The 24711-nt window shown below is 42.6% G+C and overlaps 1 protein-coding gene across 5 annotated transcripts in view; it reads left to right on the top strand.

The window, feature by feature from the left end:
* The window catches only part of ENTPD4 (ectonucleoside triphosphate diphosphohydrolase 4), a 326547-nt gene that overhangs the window by 278338 nt on the left and 23498 nt on the right, over nt 1-24711 (top strand). The window contains exon 12 of one of the 5 annotated variants that reach the window (XM_078666561.1): nt 17784-17915. The exons of the other annotated variants lie outside the window; for them this stretch is intronic. Coding sequence (XP_078522687.1) covers nt 17784-17817 — 34 coding nt within the window. The 3' untranslated portion in view covers nt 17818-17915. Of the gene's footprint in view, nt 1-17783; nt 17916-24711 lie in introns of those variants that run through there. 5 annotated transcript variants of the gene reach the window in all.

Below are 24711 nucleotides of genomic sequence, written 5' to 3'. Positions count from 1 at the left end.
GCCGAAGGCAGCACAACGCGCCAAGATCCGGATGGCACCGAGGTGGTGTCTAGTAAGTTGCCGCACTGGTGTGGCCATCCTACAATGCTGAAAGTCGGCGTGGGGCGCCCTGTTGGCCTGTGAGATGGTGTCAGTAGCGGACTGATGTGCGAATGGGGCCAAAGGCAGCGCAACAATATTTTCTGACGAGAAGACACCACAAGGCGCTGAGATGCCAAGATCCGGATGGCACCGAGGTGATGTCTAAGTTGCGGACTGATGTGCGAATGGGGCCAAAGGTAGCGTAACAATATTTTCTGTATGGAAGATACCACTAGGCGTTGAGATGCCAAGATTCGGATGGCACCGAGGTGATGTCTAGCAAGTTGGTGTGGTCATCCTACAATGCTGAAACTCGGCGTGGGTCGCCCCATTAGCCTGTGAGATGGCGTCAGTAGCGGACCGATGTGTGAATAGGCCGGAACCAGCACAAGGCGCCAAGATCCGGATGGCACCGAGGTGGTGTCATAGTTGAGAGTTCTGAGCAGCGCTTGTAACACTGTCTGAAGCTTATTTGCACCTGCTGCAGCTTCACTATTGCCCTGGTGTGGCCTAAGATCGCCCATGACATAGGCGGCCACCTCCCGGGGTCCGGCGGAACTTTTTTCCTTTTCCTTTCTGCATCTTGTCCCAAATTCGTTTGACCTGAAGACACGACCAGGTCCCTGAATGTGTGCAGGGGGACGCTATTGATTGAATCAAAATGGCGGCTTCACACAAAGCTGACTCAAGCGTTTTCTGGTGGTTTCATAGTTGAGAGGCACTTCATCTGCAGTGGGGCGCCGAGATCCGGATGGCACCGAGGTGATGTCTAGCAAGTTGCTGTGCTTGTGTGGTCATCCTACAATGCTGAAACTCGGCGTGGGTCGCCCCATTAGCCTGTGAGATGGCGTCAGTAGCGGACTGATGTGCGAATAGGCCGAAGGCAGCACAACGCGCCAAGATCCGGATGGCACCGAGGTGGTGTCCAGCAACTTGCCGCACTGGTGTGGCCATCCTACAATGCTGCGCCGAAAGTCGGCGTGGGGCGCCCCGTTGGCCTGTGAGTTCGCGTCAGTCAGTGGGGGCTGTTTGAGGATCTGACTGCATTGGAAAGCAATGTGATGCTGTGCGTCGCCCCCAAGATGGAGGTTCCTCGGCTGCAGTGGGGCGCCCCTTGGTGTTTCACTCGCTATGCAGCTGAGTTGCGTGCGCACTTGTGGCGAATAGGCCGAAGGCAGCACAACGCGCCGAGATCTGGATGGCACCGAGGTGGTGTCCAGCAATTTGCCGCACTGGTGTGGCCATCCTACAATGCTGCGCCGAAAGTCGGCGTGGGGTGCCCCGTTGGCCTGTGAGGTGGCGTCAGTAGCGGACCGATGTGTGAATAGGCCGGAACCAGCACAAGGCGCCAAGATCCGGATGGCACCGAGGTGGTGTCATAGTTGAGAGTTCTGAGCAGCGCTTGTAACACTGTCTGAAGCTTATTTGCACCTGCTGCAGCTTCACTATTGCCCTGGTGTGGCCTAAGATCGCCCATGACATAGGCGGCCACCTCCCGGGGTCCGGCGGAACTTTTTTCCTTTTCCTTTCTGCATCTTGTCCCAAATTCGTTTGACCTGAAGACACGACCAGGTCCCTGAATGTGTGCAGGGGGACGCTATTGATTGAATCAAAATGGCGGCTTCACACAAAGCTGACTCAAGCGTTTTCTGGTGGTTTCATAGTTGAGAGGCACTTCATCTGCAGTGGGGCGCCGAGATCCGGATGGCACCGAGGTGATGTCTAGCAAGTTGCTGTGCTTGTGTGGTCATCCTACAATGCTGAAACTCGGCGTGGGTCGCCCCATTAGCCTGTGAGATAGCTGTTCTTTGGATTTGGGCCTGGTCCACTAAAATGGCCCTGGGACACCTAAGAACTCGAACGCTCGATTTTTTTTTCCTTTCCTGTACATGCAAAAAAAGGTAAATGCCCGGTATGTTACACGCTTCATCTGCCACGATGAACTCTCCAGAGGAAACGAAAAAATATATAGTTGTGGTAACTATACCATGCATCGTCATATGGAGAGGTGGCACCAATTAATTATAGTGCTGCATAAAAGAGAGATTTGGAGGAGAACCCCTGACCTGCTAGTACATTCATCAAAGAAGTGGCACTGAGAGCTTCAGAGGCAAGGGAAACGGTCCCAAATATTTAGAAGAACTTTGGAAAGATTAAAATGACATGTTTAGATTGTGGTAAATTAATTTCATGTGGGCAGATGAGTGTTACTCTAATAAATACAGCATATGAACATCATCATAGTCGATGGTTGGTAGAGACATTTTGACTATATCCTGGACCTGCCCGTCCTCGCCCAAAATGGCGCCGGAATAAATGGGACTCGTAACTCCTTGTTGTGTACTGGTTGCAGAACCTTGAAATCACGAGATACGTATGCAGTTTTGAAGCACATGGCGGGCGGGGACGAGAATTGATTGAATATTTCGACATCCCTATTGATATTAAGTTCTGATGTGTTATTGATTACTGTACTGTTGAAAGTTCGAATTAACGTCACCCATGGTACTTGCCCGCAAATGTATATCTAGATAATTTTATTGTAACTGGCTCTGTCGTATTTTAATTATAAAATGTACGTCCACCGATTCCATAACTGTTAGACACCTTAGTTCTTGCAACCTAATGGCCCGCCCGTTACGTTCCTCTACAGTGTAAATGTCTACTCATCACATACGATTACAGTTTGCTCCGTGGCCGGCCCACGTGTTTATAGGCTCGTATTTGTATAATGAAATTTTCACAATAAAGGTTTTTAAAAGAAAACATGGTAGTAGTATATACATTGGTAAAGTTTGTAATAATAGTCACTGTTTTAGAATCATTAAAAGGCAAGTGAAATAAAGCAGACTAATTACATGAAGGGTAAAAGGTATAATACGAAGGAACGCAGTAAAGATAAATGGTCAAGGGCTGTTGTGTTTTCTATTCCTGCAACATAAAGTGATCGATAAGAATCTCATATTCAGGCGTATCGGCGACTAAGACAGCAGGTCGACCCTCTTTTGCTCAACGGCTCCATCATGGGACGAAGAAACGCTCTTTTTCTCGAAAAAAGAATATATTTTACTTGCAGGACAGTTGTAAAATTTCCGGGAAAGTACATTAGCCTGGAACATTATAACATATATTTAAGAAAAAATAATGTTCGGAAGTAATGAAAAGCGTAATTTTTAGGTCATATGAGCAAGCCTTTCATCATTACAATAAGAAAAGTAAAATGAACCAATGAAAAGTTTTATTAACAAGTCACATGACTTGTTATGCTTACGTTACGCGCTGCGCGCCCCGGATGACTTCCGGATGCGCTAACGCGGCGCGTCATATGACGCATTACGCGACAACGCAGGTCCAGAATATAGTCAAAATGTCTCCACCAACCAGCGGTCGGAACACAACCCCTTTCAGCAGGCTAAATAGTTCTGTTAAATGAGAACAGAAGGGACAGGCAACAAGAACCATCAGTGAAAGAGGGGAGGGCTAGTTCTTCTCTACCGGGTTACATTGGGGCGCTACCGGAACTGATCGAATTGGTAGTCTACAGTGTTTCTGGATGTTTCAGACTGAAGCTGGGGTTAGCATGAGAGCAGCATCATTTCGTAGCTCCGTCGTGGCCATTCCGCAACCAATCATGGCAGCCGCTCTTTATCGTTATTTTGGGCGGGGTGGGTGGCGGAGCCGAGCTGTTTTGCAGCCATCATTGTGTGGAGTTCAGTTCATCTCACTAGTTTTGTATTTGTCATGAGGGGTTGTTCCTAATGTTTCTATTTTAGCGAGGTCAAAAAGAGATCCCATTAGTGGCCTACTGATTTTGCTCGATTCCTTTTCTTTTTTTTTACACGATTTTTCGTTATCTGCAAAGACTAAACAGAGTATTGCGACTCTGTGTTTGTTTGTAAATAGAGAATGAACCAAAGAGAACTAATTCTAAAACAGTAAATACTTGGATAACAATCAATCAAATGGAGAGAGAAGCAGGCACGACGGATTACAACGGGGGCAAAGGCCTGCGTTAACTACCTTTCACTATCTGCAAAGAGAGAGTACTCCTAATAGAAATGAGGGGGGGGGGGCACCATTCAAAGCAGATCAGTGTGCATAAACACGAAAATGTTTTCACTTACCACGTACTTGACATTCGACAGCTTATGATATTTGCTATTAAAAAACCATTGAAATTCACTGAAAAAACCATAGGTTATAGACCATATATAGTTAGGAATTAGCATTTACAAAACCTTGAAAATTCACTGAAAAAACCATAGGTTATAGACCATATATAGTTAGGAATTAGCATTTAAAAAACCTTATTTTACTCACACAAAACCATTGAAATTACATATATAGTTAGTTGCACTAACTATATATCGCGCACCTGCAATCCACTGCTGATGATGTCACATATTACATCATTCATGACATGGTCAGTGACATCACTGATGACATCACTGATGACATCTCAAATGACATCACTGATGACATCACTGATGACAACATCCAGTGACTGTATGTTTCTGTAAAGTTAAAATGTGTCTTACATATTGAAGAATGAGTGGAAGTATAAGTGTCTGGACAAAGGATTTAGTAGGTGCATGACTGAATGCATGAGTGAGTGATTAAATGTGTCTCACTGAGTGCATGGGTTAGTGACTAAAGTGTCTTAATTTGTGCATCATTATGTCTGTTGTTCTGTAAACTGCTGCATGTTTTGATCAGTAGCTATATAATTAACTATATGGGTTACTGATTGATTGTCCAAGTATTTGTATGGGAGACTGAGTGTGTGTGTGGCTGGCTGGGAGGTGTGTGACTCTGTGCAGATCAATGTGTACTTGTATCAATGATTGTATAACAAGGTAAGTATGTGTTAGTATATGTTTGAAAATGTAAGGTGCTCTATGTTTAACTGTATAGACAAGAAAATGGAAGTGTCATTGATTCTTTACAGGACTGACTAGGTGTGTGAGTAACTCCATGGATGAGTGGCAGACTGTGAGTGTCTGTATAGGTGTATGAGTGCATATGATAGTGTTGTAAAGATGAGTGATTGTATGTATGAATGATAGTATGGGTGAATGAGTGAAGGTGTGTGTAGACGTAGGAATCAGTGAGTGCGTATGTAGTAACTAGTATTGGTGTGTCAATGGTTTCAAAAATTATATTCTGTATTTAACACTGGGTGAAACAGAGGTTATATTAAAATGTGAGGAGATGCATTGTATTGTCATATGAATGATATCATCAGTGATGTGGTCATTGATGTCAAATGAGATGTCATCAGTGATGTCATCAGTGATGTCATTTGAGATGTCATCAGTGATGTCATCAGTGATGTCACTGACCATGTCATGAATGATGTAATATGTGACATCATCAGCAGTGGATTGCAGGTGCGCGATATATAGTTAGTGCAACTAACTATATATGTAATTTCAATGGTTTTGTGTGAGTAAAATAAGGTTTTTTAAATGCTAATTCCTAACTATATATGGTCTATAACCTATGGTTTTTTCAGTGAATATATATATATATGTGTGTGTATATATATATATATATATATATATATGTGTGTATATATTTATATATGTGTATATATGTATATATATATGTGTGTATATATATATGTGTGTATATATCACCCAAGCGGGTGCCGAATAGAAATAGCAAGGTGGGAGTGAGGAGATACAGAGATAAGACCCAATGCCCATTCAGGGCTAGATTGACACAAGTTGAATTCAGGCCTTTAAACCCATCATGGGTGCAATAATGGACATTTATAATTGTGATGTTTGCACTCATACAGACAATGGAATCAATGTGGTTTAACAGACTAAAAGATGCATATATTGTAAATGGCAACAGATTTAATGAATTCAATGTTAGCATTAATTGAATTTTAGCACACCCTCCATGAACTACAAAATGGCCGCCACATTTACTCCAAGAAAGGCAACTATAAGCTTGTCCCTCATTGATTTTCATTACTTACCAAGTAACACGTTTTTTTCACGGAATGAAGTTTTGTGTTAATAAATATGGTTTGAGACATTATCCCACCGACATTGACAAAGGCGTGTAGCCGAAACGCGTCTGTCGGGTGTTTTTGTGGTGCGGAATAAATACTAAAAACATATCCTCCTTGTGTGCGCCTCATCTTTGATCGTCTCATCTTTGATCCACAAGCGGATTATCAAACAAAATATATTACTGCTCCATGAACAGCAGTCTGGAAGGTATTACTCATGCATGCCTATTGGTGTGCAGATTCTGTGAATATGCAGGTGATACAGCCATGCTCTCAGAAACCAACCTCTCCCTGCAAGGCCCTTCCAGACTGAGAAGGCCGTAAAATTGACAAATTTGGCAAGACAGTGCATACACTTGCTGAAACATACATCAAAATGGCTAATGCTCTTACCATTGTAAGCAGATATGATAGCAGATGGGGGAAAACATGGCACATTATCTACACCTTCTAGCAGTGCATAAGAATCAGAAAGCTAAAGCTAAAGTTACAATGAAAGAGGGTGAGAGGGCAGCAGCAGCTGTGATCCTTAGGGCTATGTATATACCCAAACACAGGCTTCAGGCAAATGGCGGTTGCCGCAGTCCTAAGATGCCGGGGCTGACTGCATTCTACTCAGTTTTGCCCTGAAGTGTAACATTGCATACTTGACATGCTGTTTGCTGCTGAACATCTATTTGATCATAATGTTCACAAAATCTTACAGACACTGCAAGCTTTCTTAGGATCTAGCAGTACAGAAGGCAAATGCCCTTGCAAGATACAAAAGGATGACGTATGCCTTTTTTTCGAGGGGCCTTCCAGCCACAAAGATTCATATTCAGTGCCAGAAACCAACCCTTTAAGAAGGAAAGAAGTCAGTCCAAGCAAGACTAAGCCCACAAACACTGGCAGCCTCCAGCCCCTAGCTGCTACTAATGTTTCATTTCTTCTGCCTGGCTCAGTGAATGGAAGAATCTTAACGTTCTATCCCCACTGGGCAGTAAGCACCTCAAACAGGCAAGATTTGAAACTAGTCCATTGGGCACTCGAATTCCTGCAAAAACCCTAACCTACCCCATCCAGGAAAACGTTCCATCAACATCTGCCACTATTGCAAGAACAGATTCTTTCCACAATAAGCAAGAGGCTATTGGAGCAAGTCCCCAAAACTGAGTGAAATACAGTTCTAAATTGCGCTTTGTTAATACATTTCATTTAACTAGTGAAATGAGAAGTTTCGCTCAATCATAGGAAACAATTCTAAAGTTACAGTCCTTGGTGTCTCAAATACCAAATCTAACTACAACAACTGTTTGGATGTTCAAATCGCTTTTGGGAATGATGTGAACTTGCATCCTGTTGATTTTTTTTACAAACTAAGAATGTGCACCTCGTATGAACTAGAGGTCGAATGGCTTCCATTGTTTAGGTCTTTCAATTATCAAATTTGGATCATAGCCAGGATCAAATCTACCCTGGAATTGTCACTATTACTATTCAACATGTCAGAGGACTTGCCATTTCAGTCACAGCCAGCTCATTTTTGGAGTACTACCAACTTGTGGTTAGATGGTTGAGGAGCTTACCTACAAGATCTTGAACCCAACAGCCATTGCTCTGAGAAGGAGAGACCGCTACGCAGAGGTATTCTGGAGCTAAAGTGTTGCATCCCATGAAGAAGAATTCAGAATCAAGTGAGAATTAAAATAGGTTTATTCTCAAAAAGATACAGCGCTCCTCAGCTAACAGTGTGTCCTTCTAAATCAGCCTGCTGTCTCCAACTGTTCACAGAGGCTTCAATAGAAAACATTCCAAGTTGCCAGGTAATGCTTAAAGATACAGTCTGTAAATATACTTTCAATAATAAATTAATAAATAAATAAACAAAATACAACATAAAGGTTGTCAGACAAGGCTTTTAATCCTTTCTTCAGATGTTGAGCATCTCTTCGTTGCTGATTGGAACAGACAATACATTGACCAAGTTCTATATAAATGAACAGGTATATACCAAGCACCCTAGCTCTGTCAAAGGGCCATCAGCCACAGCATCTAGCTACTAGCTGAGCATTTATCAGGAGTGAGCAGTTTATGGGTGGATGTGTGTCACCCGGACTCAAGGGGAGAGGTGCTTTTGATGTAGTGGTCAAAGACCTTTTCTAATGCCTTTCCACTGTTTCTCCTGATTCCGTGGTTCATCAGGAAAATTAAGAGTGAACCGTGCAGACTGATTCTGCATGCGCCGGCATGTCATCACTAGTTTTGTTTCACAGATCTCCTCCGTCTATCAGAAGCCTCCTGCATTGCCTAGGCAATTGTGAAGATCGTCTTTCCAAAGAGGAAGGACAGATTTTTCATCCCAATGCGGGATCACTCAAATTGATAGCCTGGCTCCTATATAAATAGATTTTGCCCACCTGGATTCCATTCAGACTGCTAAGCGATCTGCACCAGGTTAGAGTACCATGCATGGTAAAAACCCACTAAACCAAATGGAAGTTTCTGTGTTTGGTGTAGAGCGGTGACATGTAAGAGTCCCCATGCATGTAAGAATCATTACTGCTCGACACAGCAATGTATAGCGATTTGACAGAGGACCAAGTGTTCCATCGTGATCTATTTCACTAAGTTAAGCCTCTCTTTCTTTAAGTTATTCAATGTTCTTAATGTCAGTAAAATGCCATACAATCATTGTGAATGCCTTCTGTGCATCAGTGGATGCAATCGAACACGTCTCCATGATCACATATGACAATCTACCAGTTCTAATACAGCAGTAATTATTACACTGTTATGATACTGATTTGTATTAATATTGCAATGTAAATATTTTCAATCTAGAAACCCCACCAGTTCTGAAGAAAGTAGAATGTCATGCACGAGTTAACGGTTGTGCATCATAATATTTCACAAAACATAGGTCTGTACTTATAGACATTTTAAAACTTTACAGTGTCACTTTTAGATATCTTATTATCTTCACGATACAAACATTATTATCTTCACAATACAAACATCTAAATTATGATATGTTTTTAGGCAGAAAATGATAATATAATATCAACTAGTAAGGAAAACATGAAATTAGCAGCTGGTGAGAGATCTCAAGACTTGAAATGAAAATGTTCATATTGATATTTTAAGCTTCAGCCAGTGGTTAAACAAAACTGTAGATTCACCTTAAATTTGATGCAACTTATTAGAGCAACCAATCGTTGAAATGCTATCATTGTGTTGTGTTGTCTTTGCTTTCATCTACACCATCAGACTTGCAAATCATCATAGTGTACAATAGAACAATCTTTACAAAAAGGGAACATCCAAACCGTTTGTTCTGGGTACGCCCAAACTTCCTTCCATACACAGATTGCATGCCAAATGTACTGTTGACCAATAGTATTTTGTATTCTGGCTGAAGAGATGACATTGCACCTCACAGTCAGGTTATTTCTTCTCCATGTGTAATGTTTTCCTAAATGCTTTTCAAGCTTAAAAAAGCAGCTTATACATAGTGTTCCCGGTTTTATGCTATTTGTTTTTTTGGCATTTATGTCTGTATGTATCCATATTTTTATTGGGACTAATTTAGCTGTGTTTTTCCATGTTTCTTCTGGGTTTAGCGAAAAAGTGAAGGTGCCGCTAGTATATTGCTGCATCTATTAAACGGATAAATATAAGTTCATAATTGAATGCTTGATGGATTTTGATCCTGAGCTCGAACCCATACATGATAAATGAATACACTTATATGAAAACATGAGTATTGTAGCTCACACGCATTCTTTCCTGACGCTGATAATTAAAACATGTTTTTATAGCTGGACAGCTATTGACTCGGCAGTATTGACTAACATCACTGGGAAGCAATTTTTATTATTTATCCATTTTTATAAATCAATTCAGACAGGTAACTGGGTGGTTGTCTGCCTACATTTATCTGTACAAATAATTTAAAACGGAAAACTGGAAGCTTTATTTACACTCCATCCGCTTCTACCTCGCCATCTTTATGTTGCGTTTGACATACCTTACTTAATGTGGAATGAGGTTTTTCCCCTTGTCAAAATTATATAATGATATATGTGCCCTGGAACGTGCTTTTATCCCTGGTTCAATTTTTAGTGGATTGCAAATGTTTAGAACACCTTGAAATTACTTGCCCCAACTCCAGAAACGTTCTTCCATGCTAACTGCAGACCCTAACGTGAGAATGTAAGCAGTGTCATTGAGTCTTACGTTGTTTCTCAGTTTTTTTTTTTTACTGAGCAGTCAAAGTGTGTGTTTCTGATCTGCGATTTATACTCAAAAAGATAGAACATGTGTACCAATCTTCATAGACCAGCGTTATAGGGTAGTTTGTGTTTAGCTCCTCCACATTTGTCAGCATGCGATTGGAATCTATTGAAGGGTTTACAAATAGCTTGGGGTTGCACTATGAATTTTTGGTTTCTAGACTGTGTCCAGGCTCCTAGATCACTAGAAGCTAAATTAATATTTTAATTTTAGTATTCAGGGTTCTGAAGTTAATGGGCAATGAAATTGGAGTTATATGTGTTGAGGAAGGTCCTATGCTCCACAAAAATGCACATTCATCTCTATGAAGTAGTGCCACAGACTACTTTACACCCCACCTTCTACTCCACCTCCCCCATTTGCTGTAAGGAACTGTTGAGATTGTCTCAATGCTGTTTTAAAATATTAACTTCAAGGGGTGCATCCTACAGGCTACACTAATGGTAGCTTTTTTTAAGCTGCTTCTGATTTTTCGGCTCTAGGGCCGGCTAGCGGTTCTCTGACAGCTTTAGGTCTGGCGGAGACCATACCCATTGATCTAATAGCTGGAACCCTTTGTTTATTCTGGTGATGGAGAGATGGGGGGCTCCATTGCCTAGGCAAGAAGCAACCCTTTACAGTAGATGCCCTTTAAATCGAAGCATTGTTGGCAACAGTGTTGTGGCCGGTTACTTAAAATACTGCCACTCATTTGCTTTAATAAAGAATTAGTAACTTCTCCTGACTGCAGCTTAACTGGAGTTGACATATGATTATCTATCTGCTCTGACCTGCTGTTTGGAGGAGGATTTGAGTTGGGAAGCTTCCCTCACAGTGTGCAGAGCTGGCTGGCAGTCTCTGATAAGAATTTAACTGCTCTGTGATGGCACAACGAGGTTGAGTGGAGGCAACATTTTCACGAAGCACACAAGGTGTGTAAAGGAGGATTCATTCCAACCTCAGCTATGCAAACCGAAGGCACCTCCTTAACAAAGAATGTGGAGAATTAACTGCTGAAAAGTTGCTTAAGAGTCGGACAGGAGTTTTGGACACACTGAAGATCAGCACCGAAAAACTTGAGAAGATGGAGAAACATCCAGATGGCGGAGTCACATATGGGGAATATCGAACAAAAGATGACTGGATGAAACCATGGCAGCTGTAACTGAAACCAGATTTAGAGGTGATGAGGGACACACTGACCAATCCCCGGTCGCCGTTCACCACTCCAGTGGGGGGGAAGTATCGCAAATCATCTCGAAGAGTGACGAGCTATCACGAAGGACCAGTGGGTGCTAGCTATGCTGCAGAATGGGTACTCTCTACATTTTCAACACCTTCCTCAATCCCACCAGTTCCATCATCGAGTCACCAGCTGAAGCTCATACAGAAAGAAATGGCCGCCCTTCTCAGACAGTCAGCCATCGAGAAGGTGCCGGTATCATAAAGAGGGAGAGGGGTTTACTCAAGATAATTCTTGGTAAGGAAGAAAGGTCGAAAGGCAGAGTACAGACCATTTCTGGACCTGCAAACACTCATCCAATCAATCAAAAAGGAGAAGTTTTGCATGTTAGCTCTCCATCAAATATATCCATATCTCAGGCAGGGATATTGGATGGGTTTGCTGGATCTGCAAAATACATACTTTCACATTCTGATCAATCAGCACCACAGGCAATACCTAAGTTCCTGGTGGGATTTTCCTTCAGGTTGAAGTCAGCCCCCCGGGTGTTCACAAAGTGGATGGCGGTGGTGGCAGCAGCACTACAACGCAGAGGCATCTTCGTGTACCTGTACTTGGACGACTGGCTGTTGAAAGGCCCTTCACCACACAGCGTGAGGAGTCATTTCCTACACTTCCTCGAACTTTGTCACCGGCTGGGCCTTCATGTGAATTTCGACAAATCGACTTCAATACCAACACAGAGAATACATTAATTAGGTGCTCTGCTAGACTTCGAAGTAGGAAAAGTGTTTCCTTCAGAAGAGAGACCGTGTTCATTCATACAGAAATGCAAGCTGGTTCTGGACAACAAAAGGCTGTTGGTTCGTCGGATTGCCTCCCTGTTAGGGTCGATGGCATCCTGCATCTTCCTGGTTCCCAATGCCAGATTACGAATGCGTCCTCTTCAGCAGGATCTGGAGGACAAGTGGAACCAGCAGACCGCTCGCTGGGACGAAAAAATAAGTCTCTCAAATGCAGCAAGAGTTTCCATCCCTTGGTGGATGAAAAATTTGAATATGCTAGTCGGAATTCCTTTTCATCAAACTCCTCCTTCTCAAACGCTGATCACGGAAGCTTCCCTGAAGGGCTCGGGAGCCCACATGGGGTCTCTCCAGACACAAGGTCTATGGTCACCAAAAGAGCGATCCCACCACATCAACATGCTGGAGCTGAGGGCAGTTCACTTAGCCCTCAAGGCTTTCCTCCCCTCAATTCAGGCAAGTTCGATCTTAGTACAGATGGACAATACCACCACCATGTACTACCTGAACAAACATGGGGGAACTCGCTCACGCATACTATCACTGGAAGCTCAAACGCTCTCGCACTGGCTACTGGCACGGAATCTATCAGTCACAGCAGTCCACTTGCCGGAAGAACAGAACACAAGAGCGGATGCTCTGTCGTCACTTCGAGCACAGAGAAGACTGGGTTCTCAACGACTAGGTCGTCAAAGACATTTTCCATCGACCTCTTCGCGGACGATGAAAATACAAAATGCAGAGATTTCGCATCAAGATTCTACCGACCAGGATCGAAAGGGAATGCCCTTTTGATAGACTGGTCAGGGACATTTGTGTACGCCTCTCCACCCTTCCTCTCATCCTGAAGGTGGTGACCAAGCTGTCACATTCGCACACGAGGGTGATTCTGATTGCCCCAGACTGGCTGAGACAATGGTGGTACCCGGACCTTCTGCACCTATCAGAATGCCCTCACAGGTAGCTGCCGTGCAGACCGGACCTGCTGTCCAAGATGAACGGGAGGATTCATCACCCCAACCTTCCCTCACTGAACTCGGCAGCATGGCTCCTGAGGTCCTCCAGTATGGCCATTTAGGACTACCACAGGACTGCATGTCCATCTTAAGAGGCAAGGAGGCCATCACTAAGCACTTGTATGCGTGCAAGTTGAAGTGTTTCTATATGTGGTGTGTTCAAAACAACTGTAACACAACCAAAGGACAGGAAGAGGTTATCTTTCCATACCTACTTTATCTGGCGAAAGCAGGCTTGAAGTTTCCTTCCATTAAGGTGCACTTAGCAGCTATCGCTGCATGTAGATGATCACCTTCTCAACCTTCTTTCTTTCAATTACAGGTTGTTAAAGACTTTTTCAGGGTCTAAAGAAGGTCTACCCTCCGGTCCGGCCTCCTTCACCACCCTGGGAGCTAAACCTGGTGCTATCAAAATTGATGGGTCTGCCTTTCAAACCCATACACAAAGCAACCTTGCAACACCTTTCTTGGAAGCCGGCTTTCTAGGTAGCGATCACGTCAGCTCGCAGAGTGAGCGAAATACAGGCTCTCTGCTCTAACGAAGCTTATAAAGTCTTCCTTCTTAAAAGGTTGTAATGAGGACTCGCCTCTCTTTCCTCCCTAAGGTGGTGTCAGATTTTCATGTGAATCAGACCATATGTCTACCCACCTTTTTTCCTAATCCCTCCACTCCAGCTGAGAGGGCTTTACACTCTCAGGACCTGAAAAGAGTTTTAAAATTCTATCTGGATAGGTCCAAATACATGAGAAAGTCTGATCAACTATTTGTTAGATATGGGTTGATCAGAACAGGGTTTCCAGCTTCAAAGCGGTCCATCTCCAGATGGATAGTTTCATGTATCAAGCTAGCTTATCAATTAGCACAGAGGCCCATATCTGAAATCTGTAAGGTGACGACTTGTAGATCCATCCATACCTTTACGAGGCACTATTGTCTAGATTCAGACACCAGAACAGACACCCAAGTAGGCCAGGCCTCCTTGAGGAATCTGTTCAACAGCTGATTGCACCTGTTCCTATATGTTGGGTCATTTTACTCTCATTTGCCTACAGGTGGAAGATGGGCTTGCTATTCTATTCAGTGCTTATGACTATTGATGAGGATCCCCTGGAAGAGAAGGATGTTACTTACCTGTAATCCTAGTTCTCTTCAAATGTCAAATGTTCTTATATAGCGCCTTATCACCGCAAGGTCTCAAGGCGCTTGCTTTGGGAACCCGTCCTGGCTTTTCCCTGTGAGATAACCCGTACTGGGCATCCCCAAGGTGAAAGCCAGGCATCCCGCCGCGGGGGGGGCCGTAGTGGAGATTGAGCAAGCTATTGCCCAGAGTTGCAGAGTGTGAACCAGTGATTCGAGTGGGCACCGAAGCGAGAATTATCGAGTCCATGGACATTTGGGCTCAAGACCCTGCCGCGTCGGGAATTGAACCCTGGTCCCAGGTCTGACCTCTGCTTCAGGGTCTGCCTCCTCTAACCAGTGAGCCACACTTCTCTTCCAGGGTAATCCCCATCAAAGTCATAAGCAACCCACCTGCCTCCTCTGGCACATGAGATTTTCTTCAGTGTTAAAGGAAATCTTTGTGCCCTGATCTTCAGGGTTACGCAAAGAACAACTGACCGAACTGTCACCCCTGAGGCATGATGGGAAGCTAGGCTGCCTTAAAGGCACAGTGCCAGTGTTTGTGTGAGAATGCTTTCATTTTCTAAGCTATTGATTTACAATGCAGCGTGAAGGCTGACAATGTCTACTTTGTTTGCAGTTTGTACTCTTCATGAGTTTTACTCATTAAAAAACAGAGTTCGAGTGTTACTTGCCCTCTTGTGTTTTTATATACTTGAAAATACAGCTGTTGTCTGTTATTACATTGTTTAGCCTCTTATTGGGAGCTGCATTGGTATGAGAAAAAATTATTTATATATATATATATATATATATATATACACAAATCGTTTTCTCCCGTTATGAAGAAATTCACAGGCTGCTTTTGATGCTTTAAGTGAATTTATTAGAGGCACGAAATCAGCAGCTCCCTACCGACGCGTTTCGCCACTAAGGCTTGGTCACGGTAAAAGTGATCAATGCAAAGTGCTATTTACATATCAAACTGGTATACATGGAAAGAGGACTTACATCAGTCATTACCGACCAGTTTATGGTCGCCATCTTGGAGTGGTGCTAAATCATAAACACAGGGAAAGCCACAATATACCTTTTCAAATGAATTTCAAACAAATAAATTCTAGCACTCAGTAGGCTGATACTTTGTATAAGTTCATGAATAAAATCAATTCAGTCTCGCCCAAGTGGGCTGCCATGTAGAAAAAGTGCATAATGTTTAACAAAATTAATACCTCAATATGCATATTAAAACATTTTCAACAAAAATCTTGCCCCTATGGGCTAGCGTTATGCACATGTTCATAAACAAACTTATTCATGTAATTCGTGGGTCTCGCCCCAGTGGGCTATAAAGTTGTGACTGTCCTTATTCAAAAAGATTTTTAGAGTCTTCCGGATGATTGTAGTCCCATGTTCCTATGTAAGAAGAAAACGTGTGTTTTAAAATCGATATGCCAAACTTATTTACATGTTAAAAAATGAAATGAGATATCACAACCAGTTACATTTACATGTCATCATAGATGGACTGCCAGTTCTTCACTACAAATCATCCCTATGGGATGTAAAGTCTCAAAGTCAATAATGAATTTAGATTCCAGGATTCTCAACTGGCGCAGTCTATCACCCCCTCTTACATTCTCTTTGACTGCATCAAGTACCACATATTTCAATAAGTTGTCATTTTGGTTGTGGTATGTCTTAAAATGACGAGCAACAGGGTACGGTTCGTTGTTATTCCTAATAGCTCGTTTGTGCTCCAATATCCTGATCTTAGCCCTGTGCTTGGTGCTCCCAATATAGAACTTCCCACAGGGACAGATAAGACAATACACACAATATTCGGTATTACAGTCAAAGCGGCCCATGATGGTAAATTGTCTCGAACTATTGGGTACTTGCACTTTTTTGCAATTGGAGCTACCTTTACAGGCCTTACATTTCATACAGCACTCAAAACCAGCCACGCTTTTGTTTTGTGTTTCTTTTTTGGATGAAATCATATTTTTACTGAGGTCATCTTTCAAGGATTTTCCTTTGCGAAAAGTAATCTGTGGATGTTCCATTACATGTTTACTCAGAAAAGTATCTGTGGTTAAAATTGGCCAGTTTTTCGTCAATATTTTTCTCACCCTATATGCCTGACCTGAATATGTAGTGATGAACCTTACTATCTCTTCTTCCTCATTTGCTACTTTTTGTTTAGGAACTAGCAGGTCTGTTCTTACTACCTTGTCTACTCTAGCAACAGCTTGTTTGATAGTTTTTTCAGAGTATCCTCTTTCTTTAAACCTATCTATCAGATGTTTTTCAGTTTCAAAGTCAGTACTGCTGCTGTTGTTCCTTTTCGCTCTTAACAGTTCCCCATAGGGGATACTTTGGATACGGCTGTAAGGATGAGCACTGGTGGCAAATAGTAGGCTATTTCCCGCAGTTTCTTTTCTGTGGAGGCTAGTAGTTAATTTGTTATTTTTAACCTCTACTTGAGTATCAAGAAAGATGACTTTCTCCTTGCTGATCTGAGATGTTAATTTGATATTTATTTCATTGTTATTGAGATTAGCGATATATCTCTTAGCACTTGTTTCATCTCCTTTCCAGATGCAGAAGACATCATCTATAAAACGATACTTTTCTGAGTAAACATGTAATGGAACATCCACAGATTACTTTTCGCAAAGGAAAATCCTTGAAAGATGACCTCAGTAAAAATATGATTTCATCCAAAAAAGAAACACAAAACAAAAGCGTGGCTGGTTTTGAGTGCTGTATGAAATGTAAGGCCTGTAAAGGTAGCTCCAATTGCAAAAAAGTGCAAGTACCCAATAGTTCGAGACTATTTACCATCATGGGCCGCTTTGACTGTAATACCGAATATTGTGTGTATTGTCTTATCTGTCCCTGTGGGAAGTTCTATATTGGGAGCACCAAGCACAGGGCTAAGATCAGGATATTGGAGCACAAACGAGCTATTAGGAATAACAACGAACAGTACCCTGTTGCTCGTCATTTTAAGACATACCACAACCAAAATGACAACTTATTGAAATATGTGGTACTTGATGCAGTCAAAGAGAATGTAAGAGGGGGTGATAGACTGCGCCAGTTGAGAATCCTGGAATCTAAATTCATTATTGACTTTGAGACTTTACATCCCATAGGGATGAATTGTAGTGAAGAACTGGCAGTCCATCTATGATGACATGTAAATGTAACTGGTTGTGATATCTCATTTAATTTTTTAACATGTAAATAAGTTTGGCATATCGGATTTTAAAACACACGTTTTCTTCTTACATAGGAACATGGGACTACAATCATCCGGAAGACTCTAAAAATCTTTTTGAATAAGGACAGTCACAACTTTATAGCCCACTGGGGCGAGACCCACGAATTACATGAATACGTTTGTTTATGAACATGTGCATAACGCTAGCCCATAGGGGCAAGATTTTTGTTGAAAATGTTTTAATATGCATATTGAGGTATTAATTTTGTTAAACATTATGCACTTTTTCTACATGGCAGCCCACTTGGGCGAGACTGAATTAATTTTATTCATGAACTTATACAAAGTATCAGCCTACTGAGTGCTAGAATTTATTTGTTTGAAATTCATTTGAAAAGGTATATTGTGGCTTTCCCTGTGTTTATGATTTAGCACCACTCCAAGATGGCGACCATAAACTGGTCGGTAATGACTGATGTAAGTCCTCTTTCCATGTATACTAGTTTGATATGTAAATAGCACTTTGCATTGATCACTTTTACCGTGACCAAGCCTTAGTGGCGAAACCCGTCGGTAGAGAGCTGCTGATTTCGTGCCTCTAATAAATTCACTTAAAGCATCAAAAGCAGCCTGTGAATTTCTTCATAACGGGAGAAAACGGTTTGTGTATATTAAGGGTGTCCGGCACCCACACAGGCTCGCCGTGGCAAGAGACGAGGAACAGCCGGGAATGGTTGTTTGTTCATATATATATATATATATATATATATATATATATATATTCACTGAAAAAACCATAGGTTATAGACCATATATAGTTAGGAATTAGCATTTAAAAAACCTTATTTTACTCACACAAAACCATTGAAATTCCATATATAGTTAGTTGCACTAACTATATATCGCGCACCCGCAATCCACTGCTGATCATGTCACATATTACATCATTCATGACATGGTCAGTGACATCACTGATGACATCACTGATGACATCTCAAATGACATCACTGATGACATCACTGATGACATCTCAAATGACATCACTGATGAGATCACTGATGACATCATCCAGTGACTGTGTGTTTCTGTAAAGTTTAAATATGTTTTACATATTGAAGAATGAGTAGATGTATAAGTGTCTGGACGAAGGATTTAGTAGGTGCATGACTGAATGTATGAGTGAGTGATTAAATGTGTCTCACTGAGTGCATGGGTTAGTGACTAAACTGTCTTAATTTGTGCATCATTATGTCTGTTGTTCTGTAAACTGCTGCATGTGTTGATCAGTAGCTATATGATTAACTATATGGGTTATTGATTGATTGTCCAAGTATTTGTATAGGAGACTGAGTGTGTGTGTGGCTGGCTGGGAGGTGTGTGACTCTGTGCCGATCAATGTGTACTTGTATCAATGATTGTATAAGAAAGTAAGTATGTGTTAGTGTATGTTTGAAAATGTAAGGTGCTCTATGTTTAACTGTATAGACAAGAAAATGGAAGTGTGATTGATTCTTTACAGGACTGACTAGGTGTGTGAGTAACTCCATGGATGAGTGGCAGAGTGTAAGTGTCTGTATAGGTGTATGAGTGCATATGATAGTGTTGTAAAGATGAGTGATTGTATGTATGAATGATTGTATGGGTGAATGAGTGAATGTGTGTGTAGACGTAGGAATCAGTGAGTACGTATGTAGTAACTAGTATTGGTGTGTCAATGGTTTCAAAAATTATACTCTGTATTTAACACTGGGTGAAACAGAGGTTATATTAAAACGTGAGGAGATGCATTGTATTGTCACATGAATGATATCATCAGTGATGTGGTCATTGATGTCATTTGAGATGTCATCAGTGATGTCATCAGTGATGTCACTGACCATGTCATGAATGATGTAATATGTGACATGATCAGCAGTGGATTGCGGGTGCGCGATATATAGTTAGTGCAACTAACTATATATGGAATTTCAATGGTTTTGTGTGAGTAAAATAAGGTTTTTTAAATGCTAATTCCTAACTATATATGGTCTATAACCTATGGTTTTTTCAGTGAATTTTCAAGGTTTTGTAAATGCTAATTCCTAACTATATATGGTCTATAACCTATGGTTTTTTCAGTGAATTTCAATGGTTTTTTAATAGCAAATATCATAAGCTGTCGAATGTCAAGTACGTGGTAAGTAAAAACATTTTCGTGTTTATGCACACTGATCTGCTTTGAATACTGCCCCCCACCCCTCATTTCTATTAGGAGTACTCTCTCTTTGCAGATAGTGAAGGGTAGTTAACGCAGCCCTTTGCCCCCTTTGTAATACGTCGTGCCTGCTTCTCTCTCCATTTGATTGATTGTTCTCTTTGGTTCATTCTCTATTTACAAACAAGCACAGAGTCGCAATACTCTGTTTAGTCTTTGCAGATAGCGAAAAATCGTGTAAAAAAACAAAAGGAATCGAGCAAAATCAGTAGGCCACTAATGGGATCTCTTTTTGACCTCGCTAAAATAGAAACATTAGGAACAACCTGTTGAAAATAGCAATGCGTATGTACATAAGCGGCGTTCATTTGTGTTCACAGTACCCCTTGTTGATTGTTTCAATCGAGCATTGAATTGTTCGAAGTTAATTCTCTTAAGGATCTTCTCTACCTGCAAACGAGGAAGAATAGGAATATTCTCTCTCCCTTTGCAGATAGTGAAGGGTAGGTAACGCAAGCCTTTAACACGTCGTACCTATTTCATTCCTCATTGATTGATTGATTGTCCGAACATTGACTGTTTGGGAATTAGTTCTTTTTGGAGGTATTCCCTGTTTGCAAATAAACGTAGGAAAATCTTTGCAAGTAGTGAAAGGGTACGTAATGCGGACCTTTCTCCCCCGTTGTAATCTGTCATGCCTATCTACTCCCCACTGATTGATGCACCTTTTTCACCCGGACCATTTACTAGAGATACGTCATCTGGCCCGACCAGAGAGCACCCCTAGTGAAAAGGACATATGCAATAATAACGAAGTGATCACTGTATCCTGTTAACAGAAACTTTACCATGAAACAACCTGGAAAGAAAAAAATAGGAAAACGAAAATCAGTAGGCCACTGATGAACATGAACTTTTATTAAACAACAAACAAAGAAACGATAACATAACGTAATGATAAAACCTATTAATGTCCTAGAAACAAGAAAACGTTAAAGTATGCCAGTGGTGAGAGACCAGAAAAACAGTCCGAGAAACCAAATCACCCCTCGCTGTCCCAACTCATGCACTCTGAAAGTTCAAAGTTTTGAGGAGTGCTTGTAACATTGTCTGAAGCCTATTTGCAATTGCTTCATCTTCACTATTCTTAAAGTAAGTGGGGGCTGTTGTGATGCGGTGCCACCCTGAACCGCTTGACGGAGGCCCCCGAGGGACGGTGTCATGTCGCGGACTCGGAGGGGGCGCTTGGCTCCGGCCCCCTCCCCAAGTCGTGTTGCCCTGGTGTGGCCTGAGATCGCCCCCGACATAGGTGGCCGGCTCCCGGGGTCAAGCGGAACTTTTTTCCTTTTGGTGACTCTTCCATTCTTCACCTTGTCCCACAATCCGTTTCACCTAAAGACACGCTGTAGTGGGGCACCCCTTTTCCGTTTCATTTGCCATTCAGCCCGCTTTTGCTACACTGTGCCTCTTCCGCTATTCAGCTGTTTACCGCCCGCTCTTTCGACTACAGCGTCTCGCTCACCATGTACTTGAGTTGCTCCCGCTCTTGCGGTGCAGCGATAGGCGGCTGCCACAGGACTCTCAAAATGGCGGCCATCTCTTCAGATTTGGGCGTGGTCCACTAAAATGGGCCTGCGACACCTTGGAACTCGGACGCTTGTCTGCTAGAGCTTGGGCTCCATTCTCGAAAGCGTCCCCTCATCCTTGAAGATTCTACAAAAGTCTTGGGGGCCCCCGACTCCCGCAGGCTTCTGGTGGGGAGCGCCTAGCATGATTGCTCGTGGAATGGCCACGACGGAGCTACGAAATGGTGGTGCTCTCATGCTAACGCCAGCTTCAGTCTGAAACATCCAGAAACACTGTAGACTACCAATTCGATCAGTTCCGGTAGCGCTCCAACGTGACCCGGTAGAGAAGAACTTGCCCTCCCCTCTTTGACTGATGGTTCTTGTTGCCTGTCCCTTCTGTTGTCATTTAACAGAACTATTTAGCCTGCTGAAAGGGGTTGTGTGCCGTCCGCTGGTTGGTGGAGACATTTTGACTATATTCTGGACCTGCGTTGTCGCGTAATGCGTCATATGACGTGCCGCGTTAGAAAGTTTAATAAATTATTAAACACAATAAACAATCCTTAAAAAATAAAAAAAAATAAAAAATAATCAACAAAACCAACAATCAATTAACAACAGTATTTGAAAAGTCTATCATTCATTTTTCATTGCAGTACGCTGCCCAGAAAGCTTCCCGGTTCCCGGACCGGGCGCTACCCACGCAAAAAAACAAAAAAAAATTTTTTTTTTTTTTGCCCCGCGGGGCCGTTTTAAAGCCTCCACATTAAACCTAGGGGGTCAGGGAGGATCTACTATGCCCCCTTATGGTTATTTGCCCCTTTGTTTTGGCCTCCTCTTGTCTCTCGATCCTACCGAGAGACAAGATGGCGGCCGCTACGGACTTTTTGGAATGTTGACAGACGCCAGAGAACCAATCAGCTTCGCTTCACAAAGCTCCGTTGCGCGAAAAGTACGCGTCCTGGAGCGCTGCCCAGAGCGCGCTTACAGATATATATCTTTTTTTAAACGTTAATTTCTCAAAATCCACTGGAGCACATATATTGAGACCTACAAAAGGCACATCGGGCTACCAGTCCCTACAATTTTGCCAAGTTTCGTGCAAATCCATTCAGCCGTTCGGGCTAAAAGTGAGGCCAACCGCCCTATGGAAATTAACATGGGAAAAACGCGTTTTGGGACCCCCCTTTTTTCTCGGCCCCCCCTTGACGAACCCCCCCAAAATTTTCAGGGGCTGCTCAGAAACAAAATGTGCCATTTTCCTGAAAATTTCAGCCAATTCCGTCCACAAACGCCAAAGTTATTAGACATAGAATTTTCAAAAATCCCATAGAGAAAAAATCCTAACTATATATACCTACTGGCGACCGCCAGTAGGTAATATGTATAGAGCTGTTTATATATATGTTTTCCATATATATTTTTTATATTATTTCCAGGGTCCCCGCACATGGGCGGGAATATTCAGTGCTTATGATTTTGATGAGGATACCCCTGGAAGAGAACTAGGATTACAGGTAAGTAACTTATCCTTTTCCAACTCCACACGTAGAAACTTTTCACCAAAATACTCTCAATGTTATCTTATGGAGAAAAATAATATTATCGTTTCAAAGGTAAGTAAGGTTGTGGGGGTTGGTATTCTGGGGGTAGACTCAGGGGTCCCCAGGGTCAAGGATGCATTCTCGGTACACCCTCAGCGGCACTAGGGCAGCCGGGTGCAGAGTGCTGAGGCCCAATGTTATCCAATGGGGTATATGGGGCCTCCGGTTGGGGGCTGCTTGTTTCAGGCCCCAGAGAGCAGCAGGCTCATGACACAGGGGTCCAGAAACCTGTCTGGTGATGGCAGCTGAAAGTAGCCACTCAGCCTGGACACTAGTGGTATGTCGTTTTTTCAGGGGGCATCTCTAAGATGCCCTCTGTGTGCATTTTTCGTTAAATCCCACACTGGCATTCGTGTGGATTTAATGTGCTGAGAAGTTTGATACACAACTTCTCAGTTTTCAGTAAAGCCATTATGGTACTATGGAGTTCGTAATGACAAACTCCCAGCACCATATACTCTTAACGGCAGCACTGCACTTACAATGTCTAAGAATGGACATAGACACTGTAGGGGTACAGAGCTCATGCATCAGTACCCTCACCACTGGTATAGTGCACCCAGCTAGAGGGGTGACTGATATATGCCAGGGCAGTGGGTTGTAGGCATTTCACACAGGGATGTGTGCCATGTCGACTCTTCACTTTGTTCTCCACCAAAACACGCAACCTGAAAAGGCAGTGTGTGAGTGTAAAGGTACAGGACCTCTGAGGGTGGCACAATAAGTGCTCAAGTCCTTAGAGTCCCTTCCCTGGTCACAATGCCCTGGGTACCTGGGGTACCATTTACCATGGGCTGACCTGTGGCCAGAGTGTGCCAATTGGGTTTTGTTTTAATGCAGTTTTAGGGAAAGAACATTAGCCCTGGGTACCTGATTAGCAGGAGCCAGGGGCGCACTCCGGCAAAGTACATCAACAGTTCAGTAAAAAGTGGGGGCAACCATGCCGAAAGAGGGCACTTTCTCATATCAACACAGTGATTGTTAAGCGCTGGCCCCTAAGGGAAATATTAGCCTGAAAATAGAAAAGGTCAAGGCTGAGAAGGCACCCCTGCATCAAGATCTAGAAAAATTAATCACAGAACTGGACCATAACTTACAGAAAGCTGAGACGCAGCTAGATGAATTCAGGAACTTAATTGCGGAACACACTCGGCACAAGAAACACTGACCCAAGGGGTGGCAACTCTGCAGTCCCAGCTTCTCAGCATGACAGAAAAGCTTGAGGATATTGAATGTCGCTCACTCAAGAATAATATTAAAATCTCTGAAATCAAACCTTGGTTTACTGGGGATGGGCTGGAAAAACACGTCAAGGACCTCTTAACATGACCTGGCAAAAAACGAGAACTTCAACATTGAATTAGACTAGGCACACATACTTTTTTCTGCATTCCTGATTTGACAAAACCACACTCCATATGTTCTTACTAGGGTGCACTTTTTTCAACTATAATGGCAGCTGTGAGGGGAAAGAGGAGATCAATTTTCTGTGTGACAAGATTGTGCTATTTCAGAATGTCTCATCCGTAACTCCTAACAAGAAGAGATTTAAGCCATGGGACCTCAGTTTTAGAGCAGAGAGAAATTCTGTGCGGCTCTAGGTTTCCAGTGCGCCTCATGTTTTCACTGAAAGG

Source organism: Lissotriton helveticus, chromosome 11, assembly GCF_964261635.1.
Source record: "Lissotriton helveticus chromosome 11, aLisHel1.1, whole genome shotgun sequence".
In the NCBI taxonomy this organism is placed as follows: Eukaryota; Metazoa; Chordata; class Amphibia; order Caudata; family Salamandridae; genus Lissotriton; species Lissotriton helveticus.
Note: the sequence above shows the minus strand (reverse complement) of the source record. Positions and strands in the feature narration are given on the sequence as shown.